Raw genomic sequence first — 25,913 nt, forward strand, 5'->3', positions numbered from 1 at the left:
AGAATCCTATGCGTGAGCTGGAAATTATTTATTTATTGAATTCTAAAATCTTGGGTCTTACAAATGGTACTCTCGCTCACTGAGCAACTCAATTGTCCCCCGACGACTTTTGTTGAAGTCCACCACGATCTTGCGGAGGTTGCAGTGAATCTCGACCCTAGCATTGGGTCTGAGCGACATGGTATCGATCAATGGAGAAGCTTAACACCTATTTAATTGACGTCATTAATCTTAAGGTACATTATTGGAAAAATACAATTGCTGACTCATGTGATTCATGAGTCTTTATTACTATGCTAACTCATTTTGAGAGACCATACCTTGACCTGAAGTAAGGTACAAAAACAAACACCTAATTTTTTTACTTGATCTTTACTAGTCAAAATTTTAATAAAAGAATTCATCATGTTTGTAATAAAGCTTGTGACATTTTTCTTTGCATTTTACTTTGATTCGTATTTCTGTTGTGGTAACCAAATAATACATCTGATTCACCACAAGCTTATACTGCATCAACCAATTAAAAGCAGTAAAAATAAATTATTAGTTTTCTCAATATCCACCAAATAATGTTTCATATCCTATTAAAAGCATTAATAGTGCAATAAAAAAACTTAAGATTTCTTTTACTTGCATTTTCCTTTAATCCACTACTAATCACCTTACTTCTGTTGTGGTGTCCAAATAATACATTTGATTAACCACAAGCGCATATTGTATTAACCATTTAAAAGAAGCCCAAATAAATTTTTTTTTTTACTTACTCTTTACTAGTTAAAATTTTGACAAAAAATTCATCATGTTCATAATAAAGCTTGACATTTTGCTTTGATTTACGGTTAATCATTTTATTTATGTTTTAGTAACCAAATAATACACTTGATTCACCACAATCGCATACTGCATTAACCAATTAAAAGTAATGAAAATAAATTGTTATTTTTCTCAATCTCCACCAAGTGGTGATTGATATCCTTTTAAAAGCATTAATAGTACAATAAAAAAAGACTTAATTTCTTTTACTTGAATTTCCCATTGATTCACAACAAAACTTGTGTTGTGGTAACCCAATAATACATCTAATTAACCACAAACTCATATTGCATTAATTATTTAAAAACAATCAGAATAAATGATTTTTTTTACTTAATCTTCACAAAATATTGGTTAAAATTTAGATAAACGATTTGATAATGTTTTTAATAAGGCTTGTGACATTTTACTTTGATTCACTATCAATCATTTTACTTTCTATTGTGGTAACCAAATAATACATTTAATTCACCACAAGCATATAATGCATTAACTATGACTAGCTTTCTTAAAATTTTCATTTTACATGAACCTTGTATCTCATATTAAGTTTCACAAATGCATTTTTTTCAACAAAGGAATCCAAGTTTATTGGTCTCCGGTGCGTGTCAAACAGAAGTGTTTCATATAATCAAGACAACACCTTAAGTTGCCAACAGAACACTAGATTGTTTATTCCAATTTTCTTTCTTATTCACATCCTATTACTATCCTAATAACCAAATTACAAATCCTTCATCTTCTTTCCCAGCATAAACAACTTGTTTCTATTTGAAAGAAATTAAAGCTTAATTTTTAATATTTAGCCTCTTCCATATCTAAATGGTTCCTCCATTTATAGGAAGTCATTCAACCAATGGATTTAAACAACCAACTTTTCCTCGTCCATTTCAGGGACGACAACATCTTCCCTCATTGAATGTGCATAATTCTTTTCAGCTGTCGCCCCAGCCTGTGCAAATAGCTCAACCACCGCAGGCAGCATACCATAGTACCTTTTAAGTTCATGTACCAAAGGCTTCCCGGATTGCTGATCTCCAATGTGGTAGACGTATACAGGAGGTACCAAATCATTAATTGTAGCCTCCTGCCATGCATGCTGCCCATCCCTCATCTGGTGTTTGAAAGCTTGACAATTTCGTACTCTGTGACCTTTAGGTCCTACTTGTACCTCTGGACAATATCCACATGTTTGGACAGCATATGTGTCCATAAGTTTTGAAGCTCCTGAGCACATTTTCTCCCAGGCTTTCATGCCTCGGACAGCAATAGCTTGAATATCATCACCATGCATTGCTAACGAATTGGTGTCTTCATTCAATCTCTTCTTACACCAAAACCCACATGCATCTATATCTTTGCCAAGTGAAATTTCTTTTGGAAATCTTTTCTCAAAATCAATTATCCTACCAGCAACACAATAAACAGGGAAGGCCCTTCTTCTGGTAGGGTACTCAGGTATGTCAAAACCTGCCTGGATACACAATTCAACAATGGCTGGAATTCGGTCCACTTCAAGCATTTCATTGTGTGAAACGGCCCTCCCTATTCTATCATACAAATGAAATGACTCTACAAGTGGCAGTACATGGCCAATACCTCCTTTGACCCAACTATGTTCTTTGCTTGATGGGCTTCCTCTAACATTACATGTTCTAATATTATGTGGTGGATGACCAACATGAACATCTCCACATAAGTTGCATGTATAAATAGCAATGTGCTTGACAAGTCTTGAAACACTGGACAATAGTTCAGATCTGGCAGCATAAACTTGATGAGCAATAGGAATTAATTGCTTAACCAACAAGCCATTTTCAGGAGGTTGCAAAAGAATCTCATGCACATTTTGTCTCTCCTTTCTCTTGCGTCTAGCTTGGCGCTTTAGTTCATTAAAACTTGTCACCAGTGGTTTCCTCTCAGACATTTTGAGGTTTCTTGGAAGATCATTGCAAGCTGACACAGTTGAGTACCAAACACAGAAATGTGTATTTATACCTCTAAGCTGTGCCACAGGAATAAGTCTCTCAAGCATATAGCGAACAGTTTGAACATGTCTTGGCAGCATCATTTCTCATGTAGAAAAGGCACATATGCAGGTGGAGGGCGAGCGGGAACAGCGGCGTGACTGTAAATACCGGAGTGTTGAGTGCTGTTAGTTTCACAAATGCATGGCAACATGAAAATAAACAAGTTGTCTGATTCTTTAGTATCAAATCATATGCACATTTCGTACAATTCCGAATTTGTTTTACAGCATAAACACCAAGAAAATAAAATTTTCTAGTATCAAAGAAATTCAACTAGCACAATCCAATGGCTGAAGAGCAACCCAAACAATTTTATTATAATTTGTAGAATTTAAGAGGGAACCACAACAACATCTTGATGCATAATGGAGATTAAAAAAAAAAAGTTAAAGAGCTGCTACGGAGGCAACCTACAGAATGAGCAAAAGAAGATAAGAAGAGCTTGTACAACAACATATTCCTTGAGGCACTATCAGATCACAATCACACTTCACTTATTAAACAATCTCATTAACATATAACTAAATGGACCCAGTCACATTTAGTTAAGAGGAGGTAGGTACCCACACATGCAGATCTCCAAATTCAGCTCTGAAGTTCTGAACAGTAGTCTCTACCCTTTCTACAAACAGTTGTCAAGAATATCAGGGGAGAAAATCAGGATTTCAAAGAAAATGTAACTAGGATAAAAATTAGAACAAGTTAGAAAAATAGGATAAAAATTTATTCAATTCATTTGACTGTCATAGGTTCAAATGGTGCAGCTTAATTTGAAACTCAAAATAAATATTCATTTCTCAGGTTGATGAATAGAAGTCATTTTTATTGAGACATTTGCAAGAGAAGCTTTCCATGCTATTGAAGCCACAAAACTAGATAGTTCAAGGATCTTCTTATAGATTAAAAATTTCATATGCTTCCTCTCCATTTAGTATACCATCCCCTTTTTTTCTATCCCTTTGATTACAAGGTTTAAAAACTAAAACTTGGTAGCATCTATGAACCTGTTAGGAAAATTATTATACACATAATTACTGTCAGTTCCTACTTGACTACTTGTGCATCTGAACTACATCACATTGAAAATTTCATATCAAATCTCACCCATAACTTCATAAATACAATTTATTCACAACTTAAACAGTACTGCCATAACTCAAGACTCTAGAAACTATTCTCCATATCTTCTCCTGTTCTATACTTCAAACCAAAAATAAAATCTATATAATTCGATGGTGATAGATTCATGAGATTCCTAACGGATAATTTATTAATCATTCTTCAAACAAACATATTGTTCCCTTTTTCTGCAAAATTAAAAGGATGTTAAGCAATTGTTCCTTCTTCATTTCAAGTATGTGCTAGGTATCCAAATCAGTAACAGAATTAAGTGCACTGCACCTTTCTTCTGTCTTACATAGACTGGTAATTTTGGGCCTGGAGGATGGGCCCGTAACAGTATGAGATATGGAAAATACATCAGCAGTATATATACCTGGAGATGCTGATTGTTGTGTGGAGAAACATCTTCTTGACCATAAAGAAGAAAGCTAAGATAAACATAAAGTTCCCAAAGAAGACATCTATCAGAATTTGCCAATTAACCATAAAACACTAATCTAAAGTAGTTAGAGGAAATGGGTGATTTTAATAATTCTAGTTATCTGAACCTTGCTCCATATTGAAACCAAGTACCAAACACCAAATCCATCCTCTTTCTAACTTACTGGACTGAAAATTCTTATAGTTAACCAATACACGGTGCAATTGATAGATATATAAAGCAAGCCTCAAGAATAACATGGTTTTTCGGGCTGATCTGGAATTAGAGCATTCAAAGCACAATCACAAGATAAATGAGTTAAACCCTAGAAATTGGTCTCAAAATCCGAATACGAAGGAAGTGAATTCAGGTTTGAATGCATTGAACGAACACGAAAGAAGAAAAACTTACCGAATCGAACGATACGGCGACGGCAACCACAAGCAGAAGGTCCTCGAACTACAGGAAGAGAAGACAGTGTGAATGTGGAGAATACAAAGGTGAGAGAATGGACTGCAATAAAGAGTGAGTGGGGAAGTGACTCGAATTCGGTGGCCGTCGTCGGTCTGAAGAAGCAGAACCCACGGCGGAGTAGTCGGCGCCGGCGAGAGAGGGAGAGGGGAGTTGGGTTTGGTACCCCACCTGTTGGGTTTCCCACCCCACTTTATTGAATACGGGATTTAAAGTTCCGTATTTAATATGAATAATACGGAACTTAAAAAACCGTACTGTATTTGAGCATATGTGGCACATTTTCAACCATTCATTGCATATTAAAAAAATACGGAATATTAAATTCCGTATTGAATACGGAACTTTAAATCCCGTATTGAATAAAGTGGGGTGGGAAACCCAATAGGTGGGGTACCAAACTCAACTCCCGAGGAAGAGATGCAGTGGTCGTGGGGTGGGGTTTCATGGAAGAGAGGGAAAGAAATGAGGTGGAAGGATATAATGGTAATCATGCAAAAAATAAAAAATACTAAGGGATATAATGGTAAAATGGTAACTTACCCTAACTTATTTACCGACGCTCATTATTTATGGGATTTATATTTAAAAAATATATATATTTATGGGATTTAGATTTTTTTTTGCTAATTTCTTGTGGTCCTTATTAGCTTGTACACCAACACCACCTAAGTCACTAACCCACCATAACATTCACCTTGGCGGACAATACTTCAGACAGACAATTGATGCTTCATGTTATGCATGAGAATTAGTTTTCCCACCTCATCCATTAGAATTGCCACCCCACTAAAATACTCCGGAAGATTAAGTTCTGGAGTGCTCCAGAAGTTAAACTTTCGGATCGTATCAGTTGGTTTATTTACTACGCAATTAAATTTGGCACCCTCATTTTTAAAGGACTACGAAAGTTTATCTTCCGGAGCACTCCAAAACTTAATCTTCTGGAGTATTTTAGTGGGGTGACAATTCTAATGGATGGGGTGGGAAATCTAATTCCCGTTATGCATAGTTTGAAAGAGATTCCAGCCTTGTATATACTTGAGATGTAATGAGTTGTTTGAAGTTTAGTAGATGATGTAGCTTTGTAAGTCTTGCTTATGGATCTTTTCAATAGATGCTTTGAGTTTGTGCACATGGTTCAGACAGATGTTTGGCCTTGTGCACACTGGATAAACGATATGATAGATCTTGTGCAGGCGTATGCTTATGGTATCTGCAAGTCTTGTGTTGGATTCTGGCATGTTAAGTTTCTTCTTTTCTATTGCTTGAACTTTGGTGGCTGTTAGGGTGCAAATGCACCTTAGGTCTTGCACCATGCAAGAGCAAAAATTACCCACAATAATAGGTAAGATGACTTGTTGATTAAAAAAATAAAAAATTAAGATTACAATAATATCCTTTTATTTTCTCTCTGCTCTCTCCACCTATGACCCTCTTCTCCCCGTCTGGCAACTCCCATCAAACCTGAGCTTCTCCCCCATGTCCAAGGTCTTGAGCTTCTTCCATGGATGGAATCATAAAATTAAAAGCTTTCACTTTTGCTCAACCATCATCTCATCGGAATGAACAAAACAAAAGGGGAAAAACAAACAAGAACAAAAGATGAACCTGCAAAAGCCTAAAGCACCGATCTTTGCTGCAAAATGTGGATTTGAGCATGAGTGAGGGAAATTTCAAGCCAAGGAGAGACAGAACAAAGGAAATTTGAGGGTAACTTAATGATTTAGAATCTAGGGAGAATCAATTTTTTCTTTTCTCTCTATGCCTCTTGCAGTTCTGAAAAGATCGATGAAAAAAATCAGAAAACTGTATCGGTGTGAAGGTGAGGAGCAAAATTCATCTCTTTCTGCTGGCCTTGAGCTCACTAGCAACCCATCGAAGATCTGAGATTTTTCGCTGATGGCAAACATTCGACCTCCCCCTTGCATATTCCTTTTCCCCCACTTGCAAAACAACATATAACCCATGTTCTTCTCACCAACCAACAGCAAAGACCACATACCCGCCGGCTATCTCCATAACCACCAGTACCCGCCGCACCATCGAGAAACGTCCTCCTCAACGGCAACCACCGCGGAACTAAAGTTCAAGAGTCAAGACTCATGAAATTAGCAATTTTTTATGGGTTCTTAGTTCAAGTTTTCTGGGTCCTGGGTTGAATTTTGTCTGGATTCTGACGAGAAGAACAGAGAGAAGTGGATATGCTCTTTAACTGCTGGGGTTGGAGGGTGGATTTCAGCATATCTGATATTTGGGAAAATGGAATAATGACTGAATTGATGGTGGTCAAGACCTATGGTCATGGGTTTTTGTTGCTAGAGATTATGGTGGATCTTGGACGACAGGGTTCCGACCGTCAGAGGTGGCAGGTGGTGGTGGTTGTGGAGGTTGAGTATGTGCTGTCGTCATGGGCTTCTAGAGAAGAGAGATGGAGAAGGGAGGAGAGAAGGGAATGGATGAGGGCATTTGTGTAAAAGTGAAAAACAAACTAAAATTAAATTACAAATATATATATTACCATTCCACCAGGTTACCAATAAAGCATCTTTATAGTATATTCTATTTCTGTGGCTCATAATGCCTCTTGCACCGGTGCAAGACCTAAGGCATATTGCACCTTAGTCAACACCTTGAACTTTGTACCTGTATCTATTTATAATTTTAAGGCTTAAATAAGTTTTTGGTCCCTAACCTTTACCAAATACTTGGTTTTCGTCCCTCGCCGGAGCAAAGGTGGGTTTTAGTCTCTATCCTTTGTCAAAAGATTTGGATTTGGTCCCTCCGGAGCTCTGGGTCAACGCCGGAGCTCCGGTGACCCATGTGGCATGGCCACGTAGGATTAATGAGGTCAGATGGACTTTATTTTCTTTTTATTTAAATTAAAAAAAACCTAATTAATTTTTAAAGAAACCTAATTAATTTTAAAAAATGAAATTATTTAAAATTCTAAAATTCTGAAAACCAAAAAAACTGGAAATGAGGAATTAAACTTCTCGAAAGGAGGAAAAAGTCTGGAAGCAAACTTGGTTTTTCAGATCTGGGAAAGGAGTAATTTTTCAGATCTGGGAAGGATGTGGGTGCCATTTTTCTTCTTCTTCTACCTCCTCCTCTTCTATCCCACTACCACACCACCAACCCACTTCCCTTCTTCCTTCTCCTCCTCCTCCTCCTCCTCCTCCTACCACCGTCAAGGAGGAGCTGAGCGAGCTCGAGGCGCTAGCGCAGAAGCTTCAGAGCAGCCACGAGCAGAGCAAGACCTTGCACAACGCGAAAAGTATGAAGGAGCTTCGTTCTCGCATGGACGACGAAGTTGAAGATGTGTCAACACACTGCATTTTTGTTCCCCTGTTTGTTCTTGGCTCTTTCCCCTTGTTATTACTCTAGCTTTGTTTCTTTCTCTTTTTCTTTTGTTCCTATTTCTGAGTTTTGAAACCTTTTACTTCACTCTGCAACTGTAAAGGTGGGGCCTTTATAGATGGAATTCCATAGAATTGAAGTTGCAATTTTGGTTTTGCATATAATGTTATGTGAGGAGTGGTGGCTTGATGCGTCTTGTGACCTAATCTGTAGGGACCAATTACATAATCAAAGCTGAAGATGATAAGATTTTTTTTAAAAGGAAGATGATAAGATTTATTTTTTGAAAGGAAGATGATAAGATAAAGAAGAAGATATTGATTAGGGGTTTTAATTATGGGTTTTGATTATATGTTTTTTTTAAATAATTTAAATAAAAAGGAAAAAAATTCCACCTGGTCTCATTAATCCTACGTGGCCATGCCACATGGGTTACCAGAGCTCCGGCGTTGACCCAGAGCTTCGGAGGGACCAAAACCAAATCTTTTGACAAAGGATAGGGACTAAAACCCACATTTGCTCTGGCGAGGGACGAAAACCAAGCATTTGGTAAAGGTTAAGGACCAAAAACTTATTTAAGCCTAATTTTAACACTGTAGATCATTAGGTTTTATAATTTTTCCTTCTGTTATCATCAAAAATGAAGGAACGGGATAGAGACTCATTAACCTATTAATCTCTCCCTTTTAATGATGACAAAACCATAAGTTATAAACTTTCTAGGTTATGAAAAAGTATTTCGTTTAGATCTAAATAATCCCCCCTTAGTCAGATCAATTTGGTTCCGATTTGGTAAAATTAATTTTATAAAATCCGAACCAAATCAAAATAATTAAATTTAATCAGTTTGAATTCTATTTTACCTCAAACCAACCCAACATGAAAAAATTAAGTAAACTTAATGTATTTGAATGCTATTTCACCTCAAACATACATTAAAAAAATATCTCAAACATGAACCAACCCAACCTTTGGTGAAGCATGAGAAGAGAAAAAGTACAATGTAAATTGATAAATAGTTGAAAATAGTATTACTTTACGGTATAAGACATTAAAAAATTTAAAAAATAGTAATTGATCATCTGAAATAGAAGAAAAAAGAGTAAAGTGAAGGTGTCATCTAGGTGGATCAACTAAAATAATGGTGACCGTAAAAAAAATACTAAAATAATGATCCACCCATGGACCACTTACATAAATTTTATAAGAGAAAAAATTATCCCCAACGATAAAATTATTTTCAAAATTATTCTTGATCTCATTTTTTCATTTTCTCTAACATAGGGAGTATACGACGGTGGAAGACAGCCAGACACGACGGCGGACGACAACCAGGCACGACGACAGCTGGAAGCGACAAACACCAACTTGGCACAATCACGTTTCTTTTCCCTCTGGAATTCCATTCAAGACACAATTTTCCCTAAGAGGTTTCCATCAAAATCAAAAAATCACAAAAAGGAGGGGAATGCATGGACGAAGGAGGGGGAATGGTGGAAAGGGTTTTTTCAAAATCCAATTTTAAGGGTTTTTTCAAAATCAGAAAAGAAAACCTTATCTAATATGGGGTTCACATCAGATTGGATAATGCATGGAAGAAGAAGGGGGAATGGTGGAAAGAGAATGTTAGCCCAGAGGTATAAGGGTACTTTTGTGCGTTTTTATTTTATTTGTACTTAGGAAATAAATTGATCAAGAATTTCTACGCCTTAGACGTAATGGTAGTGCTAGTTTTTGTTGGCCTGAATTGATGAAGTTGTGCCTTTAATGGCTTGTGAATTATATGAATTTGAAATAAAGATAAAATAAAAACATAAAAGTACCTTTATATCCTCGGGTTAAAATGGAAAAAAGGCAAGGGCTTTGACAGAGAAAGCTACCAACTCCACCACAATGGAGGCATATCCTCGCATCCTCAAGGCCATTAAGACGACGGTCTGTTATTCCGATTCAGACCTCGACTCGCTACCCAAACTGTTTTGAAGCTCATGAAACACGACCACTCTCAAGTACTCCTTCCTCCTCGGCCGAAAAGAGGAACCAGGGTGGTCGTTTCCACTACCACAAACTGACACTCTCCACTGTCCAGATCACGAAATCACTATATTCAATAAAAGACCGAGAACCACCATATTCGACATCTGATTGAAAACGCATATTACGAAACCACCATCTTCAACATCATATATAAAACCCTGACCTTTCAACATCGGGTCGAAAATCCAAATTACAAAACCTCTATATTAACCATCAGATCGAAAACCCTCTTCCATAAGACCTCAACACTCAACAACAGTTCTGCAAATTCGAGTACAATGATGTGACGCCTGGGGCCGACGAGGGCGGGGAATGATCGCCGGTGCAGTGAGGCACGGACAAGGAGCGACTCCTGGCAGGCTTCTAGGCAGAGAGACACATGAATGAACCGATCTCACACCCGAACAAGAGGTATTTCGAGACTGTATAGGGATGGACTATACAGTTGAGGAGGGCATAAAAGATTTGATTGGTACGACTCATGACAACAAGTTGCAACTTCTTTTCGGGAGCCCAACTCATAAGAACTCCATGGTTAAGTGTGCTAGCCTTGGAGTAATATTGGGATGCGTGACCTCTTGGGAAGTTTTCTCGGGAAGTGCGCAAGTGAGGACAAAGTGCGCAGAAAAGACTCGTGTTGTTAGCGTAAGACCAGTCATCGGATCGGGATGTTACAAATGGTATCAGAGCCGACCTCTCCCAGTACGGTGTGGTTCGGGGACGAACCAAGCGGAAGCTGGTGGGCCTGTGACGCCCGGGGCCGACAAGGGCGGGGAGTGATCGCCGGTGTAGTGAGGCACGGACAAGGAGCGGCTCCTGGCAGGCTTCTAGGCGGATGGGCACATGAATGAACCGATCTCACACCCGAACAAGCGGTATTCCGAGACTGTATAGGGATGGACTATACAGTTGAGGAGGGCATAAAAGATTTGATTGGTACTACTCATGACAACAAGTTGCAACTTCTTTTTGGGAGCCCAATTCATAAGAACTCCATGGTTAAGTGTGCTAGCCTTGGAGTAATATTGGGATGCGTGACCTCCTGGGAAGTTTTCTCGAGAAATGCGCAAGTGAGGACAAAGCGCGCAGAAAAGACTCGTGTTGTTAGCGTAAGACCAGTCGTCAGATCGGGATGTTACAAATGGTATCAGAGCCGACCTCTCCCAGTACGGTGTGGTTCGGGGACGAACCAAGCGGAAGCTGGTGAGCCTGTGACGCCCGGGGCCGACAAGGGCGGGGAGTGATCGCCGGTGCAGTGAGGCACGGACAAGGAGCGGCTCCTGGCAGGCTTCTAGGCGGAGGGGCACATGAATGAACCGATCTCACACCCGAACAAGAGGTATTCCGAGACTGTATAGGGATGGACTATACAGTTGACGAGGGCATAAAAGATTTGATTGGTACTACTCATGACAACAAGTTACAACTTCTTTTCGGGAGCCCAACTCATAAGAACTTCATGGTTAAGTGTGTAGCCTTGGAGTAATATTGAGATGGGTGACCTCCTGGGAAGTTTTCTCGGGAAGTGCGCAAGTGAGGACAAAGCGCGCAAAAAAGACTCGTGTTGTTAGCGTAAGACCAGTCGTCAGATCGGGATGTTACAAATGACCTCTTTCCCCTTTCTCCAATCCTCTCGAACGCTTAATATGGTTCTATTTGTTATTCCATGGAATGTAAGCACCACGAGAAAAGAGTAAAGGGCGAGGCTGATCAGGTCGTCGAGCCACTGAGGTCCCAATTGAGCTAGCGATGACGATGACACAAGGGTGAAATAGCTCGCAAATGCAAAGACGGGGTGGAGTCTTGGTGGTTCTGTTGAAGCGGAGTGAAGCTCGAGTCCAACCAGAGCGGTGTTTGCGATTGCTGGAAGGTGGGGTTGAACGTGATGATGCTTTGGAAGAGGAGGAAAGATGGAAAAATTCGCAGGATTATTTTTGTATTTTTGCTTTTGATTGTTATTAAATTTTTTATTAATATTTAATGTGAACCGTTAAAAATATTTTAATAATATACTTAATAGTGAAGAAAATATGGTAGAATATTTTTATCTGATCTACCAATAAACCACTAAGGTCCATCATGGACTGGATCCACATTTTCCTGCGCCTAAAGTGAACATTAAAAATAGATATACTATTGTGAGAAATTAATTCACATTATTAAATATAATATAATATTCATAACCTCAAATAGTTGTAATTAAAGATTAATACTTTTTACGTCAACAAAAATAAAGATGAATTTCTAATTTTTTAGTATATAATTCAACAACTCTAAAAAGTTTCCAGGTTGTGATCAACAGAGTGAAAGAGCTTATTCCACATAGTTTATTTCCTTTTGGTCAACTCAAGTAGAGTGATACATCCATCCAATAAAGAACTGAATTTGAAGACCCAAAAAGACAAAATATGATGCAAGTTGGGGGAGATGAAGCTTTTGTCCTCCTATTACTTTGCCAACTTATTGGTACTCAGTGAGTGCATTTGCCTGTCTTCCATTCCATACGTCTCTAACTCTTTTGAGTTAGTGGACAATCACTTACCCCTTTCCTCCTCTTTTTCTTGTCTCACTACTTTTGTTTCTCATCAAGTGGAAAGTGCAGCTGTCCTTGCAATTGCATCATAGTATTATTTATGAAGCCATTGTTGTTGTTGAATCCAACTTTGCCTCTAGTCGATTTGCTTCAACCATGGCTTTCTCTTCTTGCTTCTCCCTTTCTCCATTACCTTTCAAGGTGCACATTTTATGTTTGATCATATATGCTCTTAATTAGCATTTCCAATTTGATCTAATTTTTCTGTTTTTTTCAGTTCTTCTGGTTTCTTGCTCTTTATTTTTGTCAGTGTTCAAAGTTTTGAACTTGAATGAATGGGCATTTGTGCATCTTTTGATATTTGTGATAGATGTTTACAAATTATATGGATCTAGACACCAAGGGGCATGTTGGTGTGAAAAATGAATTTATATGTAAAAGAGTTGACTCTTTGTCTACAGAACCTGTAACTTCATGCAGCATATACAGCCTCTGCCTCATTAAATCACCATAAATTGTTTAATTTAGTAAGTTGTTTGTCTTTTAAATTAGTCCTAGTCATTGATTACAAAAATTGATGATCAATAATTGTGTAGAGAACATCTGCTGCAGAGGATCCAAACTCCAATTTTTCCTCTTAAGAAGTACTTTTACTACTTTTACAAAAATTAATGATAAAAAATTAATGTTCTTGTACACATAGAGTATGCATCTTTTCACTGCTTTCTGTGAAACTTTGTTACATTTAGTCTGAGATATCAAGTAGGGGTTTTGTTAAGGTGATCCTTGCATACTGAACTGAGTTCATCTGCCATTCAAGAAGAATCTGCATAACTTGATAATAATGTAGTTCATCTATTGTGTTGTATAGATAACATGTGTGTGTGTGTGTGTGTGTCTGGTTGGAAAAGGTTGCTTCTTACAATTGAGGTTCTGTTTCTTGTAGATTGATCACTTGGGGCAGACTATAACACCTTGTGGAAAGGGGCAAACGTTTCCTTTCCCTATCATCAATAATGGATACCAAAGCATTGTGAGAAATAGAAGAATCAACTTAAAGGGTGATTGGAGTTTCATAGGAGGATCAAGAATGGTTGTGAACCAACAAGTTGTGAGACTGGTTCCTTATCGAAAAGCAAGTCGAGTATATGCTTCATGTAATCCTTTTATGTGCTACATTTTCTACTTCCATATCTCAAGTTTTATGATGTACCCAGATTCTAATATCTGGTGCTGGTGCAGATTAATTTAAGCACTTTGATACAGTTTTTTGCGTTTAGCTTTTGCACAAACATGTTGTGTTTTTTCACACTGTCATCAAATCATGTAATTCACACATCTGACATCACTCATCATTTAAGATTTTGGCTTTTCAATTAAATTTTACTGTTAAACTCATTTGATAATGTATTTATTATGATAACTTGATAGAGTAAAAAACTTTCACATACAGTGGATCAAAATTAGATCCACGATAAAAACTTCATTGGAAGGTATATACAAAAAACCAGATACCATTATTGCCAGCTTCCACAATGGACAATCGTTACATCTTTTAGGCTAGTTCCTTGTGTCTTGATTCCACAAGGTTGGAAATCCTGATTTTATTGTGTTCTTTTCATTTCCCCTCCTATCAGGTCCAAGGGAAGTTATTTGAGAGACTAAAGTCCTCAACCATTCTGGTTAAGCGTGTAAAACAATGCTTTTAATGGATGGATTCTTTTTATTTTGATGCAAAGTATGACCAATGAGTGTGTGTATCATTACCAGTTATTCTATATAGCTAAGGGCGCTTTTCAATTATCATTAATCATTATCTCTTCTGGCTATTTTATACTCTTTATATTAAGCTCACTGAATATTCCTTCCTTTTGCATAGCTGATAGTGCAGGAATCAGGATCTATTTCACATAACATTGTAACATTGTGACATGGAAATTTTGTATCTATCTCTCTCTTCATATTTATTCCATATGTGGGACTCTCAGAGAGAGATGACAAAATGTTTTCACTTTACATTATTATGTGACATGAGATGAACCTAATCTGATTGTGCAGTTATCAGTTCCCATATTCACTTTTCTACCACCATGTTGCAGGGTTATCAGGAGGACCGGAACTTGCTAGTAGCGTCTTTACACTGGCAACAACAGCAGTGCTTCCTTTTTACACACTTATGATTGTGGCTCCAAATTCTGAGCTAGTATGTTTCTTCTGATATTTGGGAAACATTAAAAAAATTTCGTTTCTTGACACATGACAATACCTTCTCACAAGTATAGATAATATGCATAAATTTTCTCTGTTTTATGCAGAAATGCAATGTATGGTATGCTTTTTTCCTTCTTCTATATCTCTGTATATATTTGTTCTTCAGTACCAAATTGTGTGTTTGGTGAGTTCTGAATCTTCTTATATTCTTCCTCCTCACAATCAAGATCAGACGATCCACATTTTAAGTTGTCATAAGTAATTTTGAATAGTAACTCAAAATGTGAGCTCGGATGAATCAAAATGCATGAATGCATAAATACGGGATTCTCCTGATTGCTGGGAATCCAAATCCCTTCTCATACCATGCACTAGGTGTTTAGTTCTGTGGTTCATATACCTGATTCATTTTCCTTAAATGCAAATTGCAGACTAAAAAGTCAATGGTAAGTGGTGTACCATATGTAGTGCTTGGCATTCTATATGCATATCTGTTGTACCTTTCCTGGACCCCAGAGACAGTTGAACTGATTTTTGCAAGTAAATACTTGCTACCAGAGGTGTGTAGTGTACTAATCAAATAAATTTAAGTTTCTCTTTCAAAAACATTTATATATGATTGTGATATATATCTTCTTTTGTCCTTGGTGCAGCTGACTAGTATAGGAAAAATGTTCTCCAGTGAGATGACTTTAGCCTCTGCCTGGGTTCACCTGTTGGCTATTGATCTCTTTGCTGCAAGGTTCTGCAACTTTTCTTCCCCGCCTTCTGCAAAAAATCTGAGACTTGTTTGATTCTACTATCAGTTTTCTGAACTTAACATCTAAAACGTTTTAACGATATGCTTTATGACGATGAAAAACATGTAACTGGAAATCCAAAAACAGAAATAGAAAATATCTTTGAGAAGTCTGAGATTTAAGTTTCTAAAACTGAAAAGAAGAACTGTTTTTAAGAATAGCAGTTCACGTCAAATGAGTTTTTCTCTTTTTTCAATCTTTTAAAAATAAGAACTGTATTACAGAACATTAATCAAATATGTCCCTATTGTTCCTCCTCACTTTTACTACATTGTTTTTTCATTCTTTTTTAGTCTTCTAATTACATATTTGTGTCTATAAATGCAGGCAGGTTTTTCTAGATGGACTAGAGAATCAGATTGAGACTCGGCATTCAGTTTCTCTTTGCTTGTTCTTTTGTCCTGTTGGGATTCTTACTCATGTCATCACCAAAGCAATTACTGAAACTACTAGGAAGAAACAAGCATGAATGAGAACCTTAATACTTTTTTTTTATCCATCGGAAAACTGAGAACTCTATTACTGAAAATGATTCACTACCAAATGTAATTGGAATTTTTTTACTCAATCAAATATCACATTATTAATTTCTTCTATCTCAAGTGCATATAATATTCTGACTGGATGCATGGATACATTTTTTTTACTCAAGGATCTCGTGCCATAGGACTCTTCATCCCACCCAACCCTTATGTCCCTTAGCTCTTACCACTTGAGCTAACATCTCTAACATCTCGTGCCATATGAATTAACTCAACTGTCCACAGCGCAGTCTGAAAATCATTTTCCTCATTTTCAACTTTCAATGTGCTTAATCATCACAAATAATCCAGATTTATCTTAGTGCATGTCTGGATTGGCATAGTGCAAACACAATCGTGATTTCACGTATCTCAATGTATCAACACAGAATTTGTCACATTAAATTTAAGGTGGATTGGAAAAAACAAGATTGTACCATATTATGTTCAACAAAAATCAAACACACATTTATTGCTTGTTCAAAACCATGTTAGGAAGCCTTCATTTATTTAGAAGAATGAAGTTATAGCTTCTCGTAAAGACAAGGGTCGACACTTAAAAAAACGGTCCACCGGTGGATCAAAGGGCTTTTCAGTAATTTCTATGCCTCATCCCCAATCCCTCCCTTTCTCCCCCATCGCATCCTCACCCTTCTTCTCTTCCCCACCAGCCCCCTACCTTCTTCCTCAATAAGCTGCAATCATTAATCTCTTCTATCTCTAAGTGTAAACCACTACCTCATTACTTGTAAACGTAAATCAATTAGGTTTCTTCTTCGGGTTTTCATTTCAATTCTAATTCCACTTTTAATCCACGACTTCAAACCCAAATAATCTAATCAGGATTTTCTTAATCTAACCAATCTCATTGAACCTTAAAAAATTTCGTTGCTTTATTGGCAGAAGAGCACATAAAAGAGGAAAAGCAACTTCCGGTTCTAACCACACCGCCAAACTCGGGTCCAAGCCCCAACACCAGCCTCCGCACGATCCCAGTGAACCACCGCGATTTGGACCAGCTGCTCTGGTGATTCAAGTTCTGCGAAGATGACGACCAGAGCCACCAAATCGTCTTTGTGCGAGCAGCTACATCACCACTGTCGTTAGGTCCTCTAGTCACCATGGCTCTTTCTATCTCACATTCTCTTATCTCCAGCCTCACACAAAGAGCGCAATCATGAACATCTCGATCTTCGACGACGGCAGTGATGTGGAGGTTGTAGGGCAAGGGTGGTTCTAGGTCTGCTGGGGATGGAAGGTCATTATGGTGGTATTACAATTATACCCTTTTAATAGAAATTCAATCTTTACCATCAATCTAAAGAATATTCTTATATTCCAAAATCTAATGGTGGTTAATGATGGTCCACTGGTGAACCGAAAAAAAAATGTCCACCTTAGAGCATCTCCAATGCAAGGTTCTTAGTTCTTATTTTTGAGTTAAGAACTAAGAACTGAGTTCTTAACCATTGGAGCTGCTGACATGAAGTTCTTAATTCTTAAAAATAAGAACTCACTTCTTATATAAGAAGTTTTACTTTTTAAGTTCTTAGCATAAAAAATTATTTTTTCTCTCTCATCCAAATTACTTTATTACTTTATGAGTTTTGTTTTATTACTTTATGAAAATAAAAAGTATAAATAATGTGGTTGGTAGGACCAAATGAATAGTGGGAATAACTAAGAACTAAGAACTCATGGTTGGAGCAAAATTGCTTGAAAGTTGCTTAAGTACATGTGGCAATGCGAGCCCAGATAAATAGTACTAAGAACTAAGAATTAAAAACTAGCATTGAAGATGTTCTTAGTCTTCACCATAGCTTCTACCCAAGTGCATCGGAGTGTGCACAACTCATTACCAAACACAGTATTATAACTAGTTCCTTTTATTAGTATTTTCTGTGGATGCACCTTTGTTTTATCCACACACAAAAATTCAAAACAACACACACACATACCCCTGTAGCACAAAACAGTGCGAATACATATATCTAATCAAAACATGTAATGGCAGCTTCTTGCTGCAGAAGTGGAGCAAAAAGGGCCAGCTTCAGTTTATACACTTATTGGAAATCCAGATAATCAAATATATTTTAAGAAAATAATGGAAACAAAAGAGACAAAAAGGGGAGAAAAGGGTAAAATAAGCAAAAACAAAAAACAAAAAAAACGTGTTTGGCTTTGATAACTTGATTAAAATGTGTAGTAAGCATATGAGTGATTCACTTGTATCCAAACTTAAAGACCTTCTACCCGGACTACAAATAATGGTTTTTTTTTTCTGACAGAAAATTACTCCTAAACTACATAAGGAACAGCCAGGCTAATGATCCTGTTGGAAGAAAAATAATGAACTTTGTACTATGTAGGTTAATAGTGCATTTCAACCTCCCAAAAGTTCAGATCAGATCGATCATCATGAATCTGGTGGGTGCCGGATAACAAGGTTACCGCGTGAAGTCTCCAGAAGTGGTGGATAACACATCTTCACAATGAATAACAGCTTTTCTGCACCATATGGCGTGACAGAAGTATAACTCAAGATAGAGCAAGAAGACTATGTGTCAATAGAATCCATGGATTTATGTTCTCCCAAACTCCCTGGCAAAAAGTACAGACATTACAAACTTAAGTCTCTCAGATTAAACAAATAGTGTTAATAAAATATTCACATCATCTTCCCATTTGTAAATCTATGTCAAAATATTAAGGTCGCACTTGCCCACAATCCAGCCAAATTTGCACATATGCAGGACTGAAGTTGGTGAAATTTTGTATATTTTTGAGGGAATAATTTGGTGAAAAAAAATCTTAACAGTTGAGACAGAACTTGTATAATTTACTAATTTGATAGTGATCTGCGTATACAGAGGATTTTATAGATACAAAGAGTTGTTATAAAATCAGAAAGAGATAATAGTCTAAAGTCTAAACTCCAAATCAATTCCTATCTGAAAATTATACAAACTACCTGAAATATATATATGTACAAAAATCAAACAAAATCAGAACCTATAAAAGTAAATCAGAAACATATCAACAACCCACAATAGACCTTCTCATTTCCCATTTACTTTTAACACGTCATCTATTTACAATTGCAACTCTATCCAAAAACGACACATGTTTCTATGTGCTCTTTCAATTCATAATATTGCTCCAAATTTATATCCCTATATATTTTTATTTTTTAGATGTTTATGTAATTATTGCTTACAAAGAATATTAAATGGACATTCAAAAACTGGTAATCAGGCTTAGCATATATCATAATTAGAATTAGTAGTACAGTATTGATACTATTATTAAAGCATTGGAGTCAAGTTTCAATTAGGATATCCCATACCTATAAACTGAATTAAACAGAAGCTAAGGGTAGAATTGCATACACACACATCTCCCAAGCAAATAATAAAAAACAAATCCACATTTGACAACAAGAACAATAGCAATTGGAAACAAATCCACATTTCATAGAAGTTGAAGGAATAAATTCACATACTTAAGTAGGTAGCGACGACATCTGGATTTGATCATCAAATTCTCCATTTGATAAATCAGAATTTCGGGTAGAATCTTTTCTATTGCGCTCCAGTGAAGTTGCTTGATATATCCCTACCAAATTCCATTGCAATGAGCATTCAGGATAAACTACTAAAAGGAGAAAAATAGAAACAAGAAAGGAAAGCAAGAACAATGCACACCAAAGTATGCCAATATGCAGTCGACAGTTTTAAAAATCTTTTCAGATTTCACAAAACCGATTGTGAGAATATGTATGCATCATTGTACTGCATATTTCTGCTGTATTAATAACAATAAACTGTCTTCCGCAATGAAAACTCTTTAAAACAGTAAGGCAGAGGGAATCCAATATAATGGATAACTAATATTGGAAAATTGAGTTCAGTGCATATATGGTTACAAATTGTTTTCAAGAGCTTAGTTGGAATAGTGATTCCTTCCTCAGAATAAGTTAAATTACATGCACTTATTCTAGTAGTCCTAGAAAAATAATCAAACATCAGAAGAGTGGACAAAACAGATGTCCAGTCCTGCAAATTCCACGCTCCAGATGTCCAACTCTAGGCATGACGGGGTGTATTAGAAGTCCTACACATTGGCTAGAGATAAAGTGGATAGACATTCAATATTTCCAAGAGTCAAGACACCAGTAACAATACTGAACCTCATTCTTATGAAAGACCTAATAAGAAAAAGCGACAAATGACCAGTGAAACTCAAGAATTCCACATGCATGGTGTTAAAGATCAACTAAGTTTAAAATAGATTTAACCTTTTTTCCAGGAAATAAATTCCAGGGGATAAAACCTATGTATATAGAATCTGAGAAGCTAAGTATCACTGTTCACAAAAAGTATTAAGTTAAATTTTCAAGTATTTATATCACTTCATCCTTTTCTTTCTGAATGAGCAAACTTGTTAGAAAAGCATCTTGGGTGTCATTAAGTTTGATTTTGTGTGATTCTTTCCTAATGTTTACTTTTGACTTGTGTAATAAAATCTAAGTCAGTAACAGATTATAATAAAATCTGATTTCTGATTATTCTGTCCTTTTTTAGAGCAGATTGGTGATAGAGAATTGAAGATACACCTTAGATTGCAAAGGTTTATCATAGGAGGAATAGTAAGTGAAAGATGTTTGGCGACTTTATGTGGGCCTGAGGTACTAGACCTGTTTGTTAGTTAGAGACTTCTCATTGTAATAACAGTCAGTTACTTAGGAGAGAATCTGTAGTAATAAGAGGTTGTTAGTTAGGGGAAAATCGGTTGTAACTGTAGAGTTAGCTCTCCCTTTAAGAATGGTAAGAACTGTTAGAAGATCCATTCTGGAAATTGGATCAGTTTGGGAGAGTTTTAGACTCTCGAAGGCTAGAGTTGTATTCTACATTTCATTCTTTTAATAAGAGAAGCATATTCAGTTTCTTTCTGTTCTTTGTATCTACTACCTGTTCAGTTCTTCCCTTTTCTTACCTCAATCTGATTGAGTTTCTATCAATTGGTTTCCTTATATAGAGCCTATTCGGCCTTTAAATGAGTGATTGTATTTTTCAATCAAAATCAGAGAAATAAAACTTTCTTCTCTGATATATTTTCTAACGAAAATTATGTTATAAAAGAGAACGGAAAGAAAGAAAGCAGTCAAAGCACAAGTACAGTTAAGGACATGATATGGTATCCTTAAAAAAAATCAAATGAGAAAAACTAGGAATGCAGCTGCCAGCTATCTGCTAGACCTATCTACAAGGCAAAGATTGAAACACCCTTAAGACAATCATCGGCAGAAAATCAAAGGAAACTAAAAAACAGATGGCTGTAGATGTCAATATGAGTTAGCTTCATTTCGCATCATCAATGAGTTTTACCACCAAAAGTGAGAACTAGAAACAAAAACTATAAATGAAATCTTAGGATTTAATGAGTCTGACAACTACCAATCATACTTAAGTAGCTACTTTTAACATTTACCCCACTAATTGAATTGCAATCCAAATGAAAAAAAATAAAATAGAAAAGGCATGATAATGAATTCATGGCTACTTAAGCTCTACCAAAAATCCATTGAAAATAAAATTTGAAGAGAAAATTTAATATTCAAAGCTAAGCACTAGACGTACCAAAACCTAATATTAAGCAGCAAATCACAAAGCCTGTAAGAGAAAAATCCATCTTGTACACAATCTCCATGATGATGATGCATGCACTAGCCACCATCAAATGCCTTGGTGAGGAGAAAACCATGTGCAATCTACATTATGAAGTATGAATTTTCAGTAATCTACAAAGTGATCCAAATTATGTGCAATCTCCAAAGTGATCCAAATCATCAAATCTCATGCATTATCTTATCTTGCAACATACAGAACTTTCAAATCCAATTTAGATCTTACTAGATGAACTTGAATTTAAATTTGACCTATTATAACAAACTTCAAGTCACCAATTTTGAGATAAGTATTTCATAAAACCGATAGTTGAAGCCAATTTCAAAATAAGAATGTTATTACTGGGATGAAATTGTTAATAGTTAAAATATAGAACCTCATCTGATAATCTATAGAGCATAAGAAGCCAGCCAAAATGCAAAAGAACCTTCCTTTTTCTCACTCAACCATCACTTATGGCAATACTATCATGGCATACCTCTCTTCTGCAATACTGTCAACATAGAATATCAAAATATTTCCAAAGAGAATAGTGCTAAAGAAGGCCCAGGCAGAGAATGGGAGTTTTCCGTTGCTGTCAGAAGGTGATCCCTGAAGGACCCAAAGGAGGTGGAACATGGTTAGAGAAATTGTCAAACATAAATCAAGCCAAAACCACAAAACAAGACAAGAAGAATTTTACATCGACATAAATCTATCCTAATATAGACCTTAAAATGAAATGTTCTTCGTAATAGAACTCACTATGATTATGTCCCACATGGCAATAGGAAACATAAAACATGTCGCAGAGGCAATAGTTAAAGCATGGAGTCTCTTTTTAAGTTGATTCTGAAAAGAAAAGATGTCCATGGTTAGTTATTATGGTACACATAACGCACCTCGTACCAAAGAGGAATTACTAACTGCATATTACATGAGTGTTACCACCTTGATTGAAACACGCCTCGCAATCACTCTCCTGAGTGCTGATAGGATACCAGCAAAAATAGGAACGAACATTTGCTTCAAGCCCAAAATTTGTTCAGTCTGAACCTCTGAATCATCTCTATCTTCCCAAGGTAAATTCCAGTTAAGTTCACAGATCTTATGGAATATATGGAAAAGGACAAAGGCCTTGGAAAACAAGAAACCGAATATAAGGAGCAAAAGGTACTTTAGCATGCAAAACATATTTTAGCAGTAAACTTTGTCAATTTAAGGAAGAAAATAACCCAGTCTGAATAAGGATATAGAATGGAGAATATGTTGCCATAGCCCATCCTTCAGATAGCAAGTATAAAGATGCCAGCATGGCAATTAGGCCACCTATCTGGTTCAAAATAAGAAAGTATCCATCACATTACAGAATATTCTAGACTTCATTCAAACACGCCAATCACAACAAGCAGGGCATACAGCATCACTTAATGTATAATAACACAAACTAAACATATAAATCTTTAATGATGAAATAATGTTTTATATCATAGATAAGGATAAAAATACAACTGGGGGATCGTAAGAGATCTGCTAAAACAGCTAAGACTAGATACAACAAGAAACAATGTTACTGGTAGAGCTTAAAGACGGGGCAATGAAAAAAAAAATCTACATGAGGCGTAGTAAAACAATTCAGGAAACGATTACTAGTTCAGAAGATATTTATTAATGCAGATTAATAAGAAAGGAGAAAATTGCACCCAGGAAAAAATAAACTCTTATAGGATAGGTATTTAATTCAATTGGAGTATATGGTTTTGTGGTATCAGTCATACACAGTATACCAATGAATGGGAGTATCTGAAAGTGTTACCTTTTTCAACAGATGGCTTCTCCTACCATACAACACTGCAGAAAGTACTCCAAGGACAGCACCGGAATACTCAGCCAATAGTGCTCTAAATTTAATAAAAAAGGGTAACTGCATTAAGTTTTAATACCAATTGGTTTGAGAAAAAAAAAAAATAGCTCATCAAATCAAGCACCAGTCAACAGTCTGCACATCAATGCTAAGGTAAACAAGAAATAGCTATATAACAGTGGTGGATGACATCAATGATTCAATTGAAGTATTGAACTAAGCACTTATATAACTGAGCATCAGCGAAGATGCCACATAACTCAAAGGCATTTATATAATTAAAACTAAGCACTTGATACAATAAAGTTATGAACTGAAATTTTCTTCAATCATACAAAAACCAACCTAACTGGTCCACATGATTTCAGTCCCTTTCCCCACAAGACCAGATACAGTGCTGTTATAAAGCCATTTATTATAGATGGCACAATCTGAAAAAACAAATAGTATTCGTTAAGGAATGTGCTCATCATGATAAAATTTTTGTTGAATTTAATATTTTAAGCTCATTCCTGAATACTCTCAGCAGAAATTAGTAATTAAACTTACCTGCGTATTAGAAAGTGGCCTTCCCTTCCAAGGCTTTTGCAAAACTAAAAATATGATCGCTGTTGGGGCAAGGCAGGCAAACAGAAATAGAACAACTGAAGCTCCAGTCTGGTATAAGTAGCGGTACATGGAGTATATTGACCATATCCTCATGAAATTTGCAGCAGTATGAATTATCTGGAAGGGTGTGTGTCTACAAAGGGTAAATTTTAACCCGTACAATTAGGCAAACCAAGTCAATACTTCAAATACACAACCTTCATCTACAATAGTTCATCAATCCCTAATCAAGTAATCAGTGTGGTATAGTAGAATGCCACTAATCTAAGAAATTCTAATGTATAACGACTACTAGTACAACTTATGAACAGTATAACATACATGCCATTGAACTAAATTAAGATACTACTCAATAAAAAAGAATGCTAATAAGGGTCTTTCAGGTGAACTAGTAAAGTAAGTAAGAGCAAAAAGAGTCTAATGCAAATAATAGACACAATCTCAAGAATTAAACAAATAGATACTAAACAAGAGAGTAAATGTTACTTGTTTTCATGATTATCCAAAAAGTGATAATGCAAGCCAGTTCCTAAAACAACTGAAACATTACGCCGCGGCGGAATCAAAGAAACAACAAAGCATTGGCACGCTTCAATCAATGCAACTCGTCACAGTCCCAATTGAAACAGTAAAGAAGTGGCTTAAGAGAATTAGAAATTAAACCCTTCAAAAGATCTTTAAATAAAAATAATATTCACTTTGGTTCCCTTAATCTAATGGGTCATGCTCAGAATTAATTGACTTTGAAAAAACTGGGGGAAAACCAATCAATGAATCAACCATTTTTGTTTACCTGAAATGATGATGAGAAGGCCCTCCTCGATCCTCTGACAAATGGTTTGGGGACATCATTGTGGGAAATGGAGCAAGCAAACTGAGAGGAGAAGAGTGTTGTTAACGGAGCTCAAATCACAAATCCATGCCTGATTTCTTCTTCGTGTTCTCACAATTACACACAACACCACTGCCTTGTTTTCTCTGTTTTGGTCCAAGAGTCTTGTTTGTGTACTCAAGTTTTCAGTTGCATATATTTTTGTATTCATTGATATGGGCCTAATCTATGCCAAAAATTGTCGGGCCCTCTTTCCAATTTGTCTCGTTTTATAACTTTCACAATATTTTTTTGACCAAAAAAAAAACTTTCACAATATTTTATAAAATTTAAAAATAAATTACAACTTCTAATAGTTTTTTTTTAGAAGAATAAATCAACTTCATTTATATAACAGACCCAAGGAACTGCAACAGTAAAAGCAATACCAGAACCCTAATGGCAAAATTGAGATACATACTTCCCCATTGGCAAAATTGGCTCAAACCCTGATGGAAAAGATCCATCGTGATTCGAGGTGTCAGAGTCAGAATGCAGGTTCACCACAACAGTGTCATGTTTGGGATGTAGGTGACTATTGAGAGCTTTAAGGAACGACAAATTTAGGTCCCATAACTTGTGAA

The 25,913-nt window shown here is 36.4% G+C and overlaps 3 protein-coding genes across 9 annotated transcripts; 1 reads left to right on the plus strand and 2 right to left on the minus strand.

Annotated features, from left to right (window-relative positions):
- Positions 1-1,295: 1,295 nt before the first annotated feature.
- LOC130737731 (APO protein 3, mitochondrial-like) lies at positions 1,296-5,062 on the minus strand. 6 transcript variants are annotated; one of them, XM_057589566.1, is made up of 4 exons: positions 4,798-5,061; positions 4,339-4,393; positions 3,411-3,465; positions 1,296-2,941 (listed from the first exon to the last, which is right to left on the minus strand). In XM_057589566.1, exon 4 carries the CDS (start codon positions 2,882-2,884, stop codon positions 1,676-1,678), a length of 1,209 nt encoding a protein of 402 aa, XP_057445549.1. In that variant the 5' UTR covers positions 2,885-2,941; positions 3,411-3,465; positions 4,339-4,393; positions 4,798-5,061; the 3' UTR covers positions 1,296-1,675. The 6 variants fall into 6 exon arrangements, with proteins under 6 accessions (XP_057445549.1, XP_057445550.1, XP_057445553.1 ...); XM_057589567.1 differs by having other exon boundaries at positions 3,407-3,465; XM_057589570.1 differs by lacking the exon at positions 3,411-3,465 and having other exon boundaries at positions 4,798-5,062.
- A 7,643-nt stretch (positions 5,063-12,705) lies between these two features.
- On the plus strand, positions 12,706-16,394 carry LOC130737732 (protein ABA DEFICIENT 4, chloroplastic-like). Its single transcript, XM_057589571.1, has 6 exons — positions 12,706-12,988; positions 13,734-13,944; positions 14,887-14,990; positions 15,430-15,558; positions 15,652-15,740; positions 16,126-16,394. The coding sequence occupies exons 1-6, from the start codon at positions 12,944-12,946 to the stop codon at positions 16,265-16,267; spliced, it is 720 nt and encodes a 239-aa protein (XP_057445554.1). The 5' UTR covers positions 12,706-12,943; the 3' UTR covers positions 16,268-16,394.
- Positions 16,395-18,477: 2,083 nt separating this feature from the next.
- Positions 18,478-25,452, minus strand: LOC130737733 (uncharacterized). 2 transcript variants are annotated; one of them, XM_057589573.1, is made up of 11 exons: positions 25,252-25,452; positions 24,399-24,575; positions 24,195-24,280; positions 23,802-23,886; positions 23,240-23,318; positions 22,937-23,067; positions 22,751-22,837; positions 22,485-22,597; positions 21,959-22,089; positions 19,822-19,934; positions 18,478-18,920 (listed from the first exon to the last, which is right to left on the minus strand). In XM_057589573.1, the coding sequence occupies exons 2-10, from the start codon at positions 24,549-24,551 to the stop codon at positions 19,822-19,824; spliced, it is 978 nt and encodes a 325-aa protein (XP_057445556.1). In that variant the 5' UTR covers positions 24,552-24,575; positions 25,252-25,452; the 3' UTR covers positions 18,478-18,920. The 2 variants fall into 2 exon arrangements, with proteins under 2 accessions (XP_057445556.1, XP_057445555.1); XM_057589572.1 differs by having other exon boundaries at positions 24,399-24,591.
- Between the last annotated feature and the right edge of the window lie 461 nt (positions 25,453-25,913).

Source organism: Lotus japonicus, chromosome 2 (genome assembly GCF_012489685.1).
Source record: "Lotus japonicus ecotype B-129 chromosome 2, LjGifu_v1.2".
Lineage (NCBI taxonomy): Eukaryota > Viridiplantae > Streptophyta > Magnoliopsida > Fabales > Fabaceae > Lotus > Lotus japonicus.

What these genes read in the sequence shown, in the direction of transcription:
- LOC130737731 (XM_057589570.1), bottom strand. Translation starts at nt 2,884, where the DNA reads ATGATGCTGCCAAGACATGTTCAAACTGTTCGCTATATGCTTGAGAGA.
- LOC130737732 (XM_057589571.1), top strand. Translation starts at nt 12,944, where the DNA reads ATGGCTTTCTCTTCTTGCTTCTCCCTTTCTCCATTACCTTTCAAG. An exon ending in GTAAATACTTGCTACCAGAG is followed by an intron (nt 15,559 to 15,651) that starts GTGTGTAGTGTA and finishes TCCTTGGTGCAG; the next exon opens with CTGACTAGTATAGGAAAAAT. An exon ending in ATTGATCTCTTTGCTGCAAG is followed by an intron (nt 15,741 to 16,125) that starts GTTCTGCAACTT and finishes CTATAAATGCAG; the next exon opens with GCAGGTTTTTCTAGATGGAC.
- LOC130737733 (XM_057589572.1), bottom strand. Translation starts at nt 25,310, where the DNA reads ATGATGTCCCCAAACCATTTGTCAGAGGATCGAGGAGGGCCTTCTCAT. An exon ending in AAATCATGTGGACCAGTTAG is followed by an intron (nt 23,887 to 24,194) that starts GTTGGTTTTTGT and finishes TATTAAATTTAG; the next exon opens with AGCACTATTGGCTGAGTATT. An exon ending in GAAGCCATCTGTTGAAAAAG is followed by an intron (nt 23,319 to 23,801) that starts GTAACACTTTCA and finishes ATTTTGAACCAG; the next exon opens with ATAGGTGGCCTAATTGCCAT.